Source organism: Dreissena polymorpha, chromosome 3, assembly GCF_020536995.1.
Source record: "Dreissena polymorpha isolate Duluth1 chromosome 3, UMN_Dpol_1.0, whole genome shotgun sequence".
Taxonomy (NCBI): domain Eukaryota; kingdom Metazoa; phylum Mollusca; class Bivalvia; order Myida; family Dreissenidae; genus Dreissena; species Dreissena polymorpha.
The window spans coordinates 48,334,272-48,342,641 of NC_068357.1; the positions used below are offsets into that span (position 1 = coordinate 48,334,272).

Here is an 8,370-nt window from a genome sequence, read left to right on the forward strand (position 1 = left end):
TATATTTGATAAACAACTTGTTTCTTCATGGCTGGCAACTGTAATTGCTATGTAAATCCTTCTGAATAAAGATTTTTTCAAGTTTCCAGAACCACCATATCATGTTAAACTACCAATGCCTCCCAAGCAACGGATACCTGCTTTCGAACCCTTCAGTGTACAACATTTAAAATAAATAAGTCACATGTTTTGACCATGGTCACGTGACTTATTGCAGCAGCCGAAATGTGTAAATTGTCAAGCAAAGTTGAGAACAAAAATTAGACCATGTTTTTATAGTTTTTTAAGGAAAATCCTTATATATGTAAAAAGCATTAAGAAATACAATGATTTCTACGTGTTTTATGATTAATCTACTTATTCTATCGGTTTTTGACGCATTTTCGTCGATTTGCAGCTACGCCCGAGTCGGCGTAAACAAATACACATGTAACTTACACACAAACAAGGGTGATGTAGTGCATGCGCATGCGTGCATGCGCATAAAATGTAAACAAATGAAGGGTTCGAAAAGAGGTGAGGTGCGAGAAGAGGTTCTTTAACGATACACAAATTTGGAAAAAAAACACGGAAGTGAATGCAGACGATAGTTGAAAAAAAATGGCGAAACAACGAGCGCCCAACTTCTCGCTGCAAGAAAATATTCTCCTCGCTCATTTGATGGGAGAGGACTACTCAAACTTTGGTATGTCCAGGCATAAACTGGACAGGCATAGATTTACCAGCCGTAAGTGTTTTTATTAAACATAATATTAATAAATTGTAATTGTATATATCACGAAACAGTGACGTGTGTGAATGACATATTGATTACTTTCGATAATTTTATTCATAAGCATCCAAACAGAATAATTGCAGATATTTTTAATGACTGTCTTTCAAAGTATGAGCATAATTTAGTATTTTATTGACATATGTATGTCCAATTGCATTTAATACATTCCTCGATCCTCTTGTAAAATCATTTATTGCGCAGTTACTAAAATATAAAAACCTTTGCTTGTAATGCCTTTCACAGAAAAGTTTATTACACTGTATCTAATTAGAATTTTGTATTGTGTTAACACAATATGTATCCCATATTAAAGGCAATGGGTTGAAATTAAGGTTAATACTTTGTTGTTATTGATCTTACATAAGTGTGGAACAATTTAACAATAAAAAAGGGCACACAATATGTGAAAACGGGAGGTCCGTACCTGTAGCAGAACCCCAGTGGTTTGGCTAGAGGTACGGTCCGTACCTCTAGAACCAGATTCTAGAGGTACGGATCTGTACCTCTAGCCACTGCCTATTGATAAAGGATGAATCATATTCTCTCATTAAACATAAAAAATCACAGTACAGAGTGTACATAAACATGAAATATTGAAATGAGAGAAAGCCTGCTATAATGTAAATATTTTAAGTTCTGTGTTGTCTGTTATTCAGAAATTTCTAGCTCTGTGAAAAAGGAAATGTGGGGAAATGTTGAGACCGCCTTCAATTCCAACAGTACGGGTACTCAAAGAAAAGGCAGTGACCTAGAAAAGAAATGGGAGAATCTTACATCTACCCAAAGAGGAATTTACCAAGATCATCAGCTCATGCTGACATTGACTGGTATGAAACTTTAAATATGGCTTTTTCTTTGACCTTGTACAAGGTCTCACCTTTTATTCATTTTTGTTAAATATATTATTCACTCTCACCTAAATTGGAAAGCCCTTTCCTCAAGTAAAAAAATAACATCTTTATTTATTGGTGTGAAAGTTGATGTATTTGTTATATAGTTGATCTGATACAACATTATAAGACAAAGTATAACATTCAACTTTACAACTTGCAAGGACCATATTAATTTGTCAGAATCATCTAGCAATGTTCAAATTAATATCCATCAACATTATCTTGAATATTAACTTATATTTATTAACATTATGATTACCTATTAATACAGTTTGTCAAAACAATGTTGCATATGATAAAGTGGCAATTTTAACAATGGTTACCACAAACATAACTTTTGTTGTTCATTTTGTGTGTGATTGTTATATATGATTGCATCTTTTAAAGTACACTTTTATAGTACACTTTTATAGAACACTTTTATAGTACACTTTTTTTGTTTCACAGACAATTGTGTCCTTCGAATAAACTAAGGATCACATTCTGTATTAAAAGTTCTCTCCTGTTGGTGCAGCTGTCAAATTATCACTTTGTAGTATTTTATTTTTGCTTTGTATTACATTTTGTTAAGTGCATACTATTGTATAATACTCAAAATACTTTGCATTCATACCTTTTCGTTTTGAGTAGGCATGTTCATCATAATTCTTCATTTTTCATAGTCAGTATACATCTTTATACTCTCTACTTATAATTTAAACCAACACTGTCATTTAACTGCAATTCTTTAACATACATGCAATATCCTTCTAATGCAAGGGACATTATACTTCTTACATCTTATGTTTTAACTCAGTACTAGTTACTTCCATTATAGTTTATCTTATTATATGTCATCTTAACCCATTGTATTAACTATTTAATCTGTATTAACTGTAATAATATTATGTCTTAAATCCGTCATTGTTTACCATGTCTTGCCATGCATGTCTATGTTTTATGATTATGTACCGGTATTAACTGTGATAACATCATGTCTTAAATCCGTCATTGTTTTACCATGCCTTGCCATGCATGTCTTTGTTTTATGATAACCATTCGCTTTCATCTTACAGCTGCTTTTATTTTGTTATGAATACCATGTACTTTTTTTGTCGGGAAAAGCTTTATGCTTATGTAGTGTTTATCATGTCCAACGTTAAATAAATCTTCTTGTATTTTGAACAGGAAGGCCTCCCTTCAACTCCAAATGTACCATCCTCACCGAGGCGGTAATGAACGTTATCGGGAAAGAGGGAGTGGATGTTATGGGCATTGGGCCCAGCAGCCTAGACACATCTATGCTGCAATTGACTCATATGCGGTAAAAATAAAATCAAGTTACATTAAAATGCATACAAAATGTAGAACATTTACTCTTACTAAAAGTTCTTTCAGTGATGTACATATTGTAAAAATAGCATACCATAATTGAATGGCATAGAAATTAGCCTTAAAATGTTGCTATATTTGAATATACAGGATATAATTGATATTTGCTTAAAGGGGCCTTTTCACAGATTTTGGCATTTTTTAACTTATTCATTAAATGTTTTATATTGATAAATTTAAACATTGGATCGTAAAAGCTCCAGTAAAAAATCATGAATAAAAATAAAAAACGGAAAAGAACATTGCCCAGAGCAGGTTTCGAACCAGTGACCCCTGGAGTCCTGCCAGAGTCCTGAAGTAAAAACGCTGTTAACCTACTGAGCTATTCCGCCGGGTACACATGCTAAACGTATTTTATACCTTATATAAGCAATCTTCGTAGTTTCACAAAATTTAACGACAAAAACAGAACTCTCCAAATTATTCAATCGTTTCGCGTTGCAACGCTTTATAATTTTTAGGTTTTAAAATCGTCAAAAGATGCATATAATGGCTATATTAGAGCATGGTAAATGTTCAGTATTACTGTTTCCTCACAAATATCATAACCAAAACGAAAATTTGCGAATCTGAAACAACTTTTTTCAATTTTGTCAATTTACCAAAGCGTGAAAAGATCCCTTTAATATAAATGCAAGTGTTAATAACAAATTGTATACAAACAATAATAATAACAGTACAAATTCGTTTGTTTTTAAATAATTCATTTGATTATTTTGTTTAATTCATTAATTTAAAATTAATAGATTATGACAATGACACATTCAACATATATACATAACCACAGGTGATGCAGTTACTTAATAAATGGAACAATTAAGACAACCTCTTCACTTCAATTTATAATTAAAGAGTATGTCTCATCTAAACATGTCAAAAAGTAAAGAAATGAACATGAATGTTAATCACAATATTTTGACAATTCATATACAAATCACAAATACATAAAGAAACAAATACAATGTTACAACACATTTGAATTATTGACAAAAATTATGTTGATAATTTTTTTTTTCAATATGCTTACAGTGATGATGATCAGCAAGATACTGAAAACAACATGACCACGTGCACCTCAAGGTAAGCATGCAAATACATATTAATGTCACAATTGATGATAGCTTGAATTGATAACAATATAAAAACAAGAAAATAATGCACAAATGCGTTATATATAGGTTTAAAAGGGAAAACACATTTTAAATAGGTCTATAATAGAAATTTATCATTATCTTATTTTAGTGGTGCGATGTCCACTCCAGTTTCAGTAAATCAGGAAAGAAGGTGAGACATGAATTATGAAAATATTATTATTGCAATTAACTTGCATACAAATTCAAAAACAGAAATTTTAATAAATAGTTACATGTATAAACAGCAATCTGATATATATATATATATATATATATATATATATATATATATATATATATATATATATATATATATATATATATATATATGCATATAATTTGCAAACAAATACTAGCTCGCTATCATAATACATTATTTACATTTTACATTTTAATATATAACAAACATATCTTGAATATCAAATATTGTAATTGCAAATACATCTGGCTTGAGAAATGATGCACTTATTTCAGATTAGTGTTTTTCCCAGGCCATTTTAGCGTGGCGAAAAGCCACGCCGACCTTCCGGATCGCTACGCTGCCCTTTTCAAACGCAAATTTCGCCACGCGCCCTTCTTTTCAAAGGCAAATTTCGCCACGCGCCCTTATCGATAACATTTTTATTGCCTTACGATCTAACTTGGTCCGCAAAATCAGCGTCCTTGATTGTCTGTGACGCTCCGACTGTGCTTGATTTACTCGAGAGACGTCAACGTCTAATCGATTATATTTAAGCAGATTTAATCTATTACAGTGCTCGATTTATAGGTAGACTGCTCCAGAGCTGTGAATTAGTCATGCGTGAATAACCCCGTGTCAGTATCAATCGATAATGCCAGAGGCTATGTTTTACCAAGCGCACTTTTCGGTCGACAATGTGTACTCCTCCACGATAAAATCGTTAGTTCGGAGACTTTTGATGAAAAACTCGATGTTATTGAATTCTCGTGGCAATTGTGCATTGCATGCATTATTCAGTTATATCAAAACATATATTTTTACGCATAATTACATTTAAAAACACAAACAAATTAATTCTTTATCGCTTTCGTCTTTAAGATAATTAGCTCTAATGATTGAAATAATTACTGAGACGTATACTAATTTAACAAAACGCGAATCGCGTATACGATTTAACGTTGCTATGCGCACCTGTCGATTACATCATTTAACATTTGAACAACATGGCGGACTATACAGAATTAAATTGCGACTCGGCAAAAATGGCAAATAACGTCGTAAACGATGGAATTAATGATAGAGATTATACATTAAGAAGGAATTAATGAAATGTCTGTGATAATCAACGATGCATCAAAATGTTTTAGATAGCAACAACATTATTTATTTATTTGTAATCTACTTGGTGGATGTATGTCACGGAAACGAGTGTTTGCATATTGTTAGCGATCAATTTACTCGCAATGTTATTTTAAACATCTGGCAAGATTATTGTTAGAAAATGGGATAAGACAAACATGGTTTCATTTATATGTTAGTGGATCTGTGTATAATCAGATTCATGTGCATATATTGCTTTATTATGTTTGTCGTGCTGTACGGTTTATTGAAACATCATGGAACTTAAATGTACATTGCAAGGTAAATATATTAATATAAATCGTAGTAAGTAAAATACATCAATTACCATAAAATGTGCTTGTTTGGTGTATTTTATTTTTTCCACAACTACTTCAGATGCGATTACATGTTGCCCCGTAATTCAGGTATTCAGGAAACGTTTTTGCCCTTTTTTGCCTAAACTGCGCGCTAAAATGCCCTTTTTGGAAGTAATGCGCCATGCCCCTTTGCCCTCCTAGGAAAAACACTACAGATATACCCCATCAGTGTCTGAGAATGGCTCTAGTAGCTCAGCTATTTCTCCTCGAGACGAGCCTTCACATTCATGGTATGTAAATTGTATGTCATGTATTTAACAATATAATAAATTATTCTACACATGGATCTTGATAACATAAACATGTGCAAAATTCGAATGATTGAACCTGTAGTGTTATACATATTTACGATTTTTCATTATACAAAAAAGAAGCCATCAACAAATTAATCAAATTTAGTTTTGAGAAGGAAATAAAAAATATATATTTAAAATGCCATGTTTTAAATATCCATTTAGTTGCAGTCACTGCAGTCTGCATGAGATTAAGCGTCTGAAGAAGAGGAAGCTAGAACTTCAAATACGGTTCTATGAGGCCCAGTTGGCGCGATTGGGCGAGGAGTAAAAATAATAATAGAATTATATTATACATGTTGTTGTTGTATTTAATCAAACATTACTTTTATTTTGTTTTGAAGATAAAGATTCACATGAACTTCATCTACATTGTGTATGTCTTATGATTTTTGAAAAAAATGCCATACATGCTAAAATAGTTGTATTTAGTATGCAAATTATTTGCATTAACAGCTCTGAAAACATGACTTGTTCAATAACGTGAACATGATCTAAAAAAATGTATTTGCTACTACATTCCTGTAACGAAGGCCATCTTCATTTCCATTGTAATTTTCAGGATGATCTTGTAAGGCACCTATGTCCAAAGGATCCATTGGCAGATTTCGCATGTTGCATATATTATGCAGAACAGCGCATGACAAAATCACCCTGTTAATATAAATTACAATTAAGTGACACAAGCTGCATTAAAATGTCAGAAGAACATGGAATATATAAAACATTAAATTATAACATAAATAATACTTGATAAATATGTATTTTTAATGCAAGTTAGTTACATTAATTCAAATGCTGTTAAGAGTTTTGTTTTCTTTTCAAGGTCAGCACAGGGGCAAGAATTAACCATAAATGTTACTGGAAAAAACATATGACATTAAAATTGTAAGTCAGCTGTTGTCATACAAGCTTATTTTTGTAAGAAATATGTTTTTTGAAGCTGTATTGTGTTCATATAAAACTTCATGTATAGAACAAACCTATCTCTCAGTGACTAACACATTGTGTTAAACAATTACATTGGCCTTAGTGACTGTTAACTGTGTATCAAAGTTACTTAATTACAGGGTTTTATAATGGAATATTAAACTCACTTGCACGACTTTAATGGATGCAATCGAATTTCATTGTGAAGAATAGCCCATCTCCTTTTCAAAATTCCAATGGAACGCTCAACAACAGATCTCGTACGTTTGTGTGCCCTTTAATACAAAAGTAATGGTTAAAGTATGATCTTTAATTTTCTCTTTTGTAGCAAAAGCATTATATCACGTTCATGATCAAGTGGGCAATTCACCTGCAATAAAAGCACCAGTCATTAATATGTATTAAGTACTTAGAATTGCACATCATTATTGTATAACTTAATAGTTTGTTTTTTTTGAAATGTATTACATTAACAAGGCTTGTCACCATAGAATGACATATGCCCCCTTTTTCCACATTTTTATAAACCTAAACGCAAAGTGTTTTTCCACATTTTTTGAAACCTAAACGCAAAGTGTGACAGAATTTCTTATAGACGGACATTGCAATCACTATATGCCCACCTTTGGGGGCATAAACACATTTAATGGAAGTTAAACACAATATCAAAATACAGTATTTACAAATAAACACCCACTTATTCACATTTACCTTATAAGCAAATCGTAGAGACTTGACTGTGTAGCTCATTAATTATTCAAACATTTCAGTGAAAGATTTATATTTAGCATGAGGGGTGCTTTTATATTGGTTATCGTGTTTATTAGGGAATATCTGTACCAATGTTGTAGAATTTACAAACGCAATTTATCTAACCGGTTGTAAATGAGCTGGTGCTCATCAGCTGGATTCATAAATGGAGTGAGGAGCCATCTCTTGCACAGATATCCCGAATCCCCAAGTAGATATTGATGTTGGTCATCGACAACATTCTGCTCCATGATTTGAAATAGGCCACTTTGCCTTAAGATTCTGGCATCATGGACAGCCCCAGGCCACAGCGGTACAATGTCTCTAATCAGACAATTGGCATCAAACATGATCTGTAAAAAAAACATGATATAGAGATACATTCATAGTATTAATAGTCTATACTGGGGGACATATTGTTTTTGCCGTGTCTGTTTGTTTGTTTGCGTCAAACTTTAACATTGGCCATAACTTTTGCAATATTGAAGATAGCAACTTGATATTTGGCATGCATGTGTATCTCATGGAGCTGCACATTTTGAGTG

General features: G+C 32.2%; 1 protein-coding gene across 2 annotated transcripts; it reads left to right on the forward strand.

The window, feature by feature from the left end:
• Positions 1-636: 636 nt before the first annotated feature.
• Positions 637-6,989, forward strand: LOC127874048 (uncharacterized). Of its 2 annotated transcripts, XM_052418160.1 has the most exons (5): positions 637-727; positions 1,432-1,602; positions 2,836-2,971; positions 4,069-4,119; positions 6,708-6,989. In XM_052418160.1, exons 1-5 carry the CDS (start codon positions 661-663, stop codon positions 6,718-6,720), a joined length of 438 nt encoding a protein of 145 aa, XP_052274120.1. In that variant the 5' UTR covers positions 637-660; the 3' UTR covers positions 6,721-6,989. The 2 variants fall into 2 exon arrangements, 1 of the variants encoding a protein (XP_052274120.1); XR_008046594.1 differs by lacking the exons at positions 637-727; positions 1,432-1,602; positions 2,836-2,971; positions 4,069-4,119; positions 6,708-6,989 and adding exons at positions 6,001-6,082; positions 6,311-6,447.
• Positions 6,990-8,370: the final 1,381 nt, after the last annotated feature.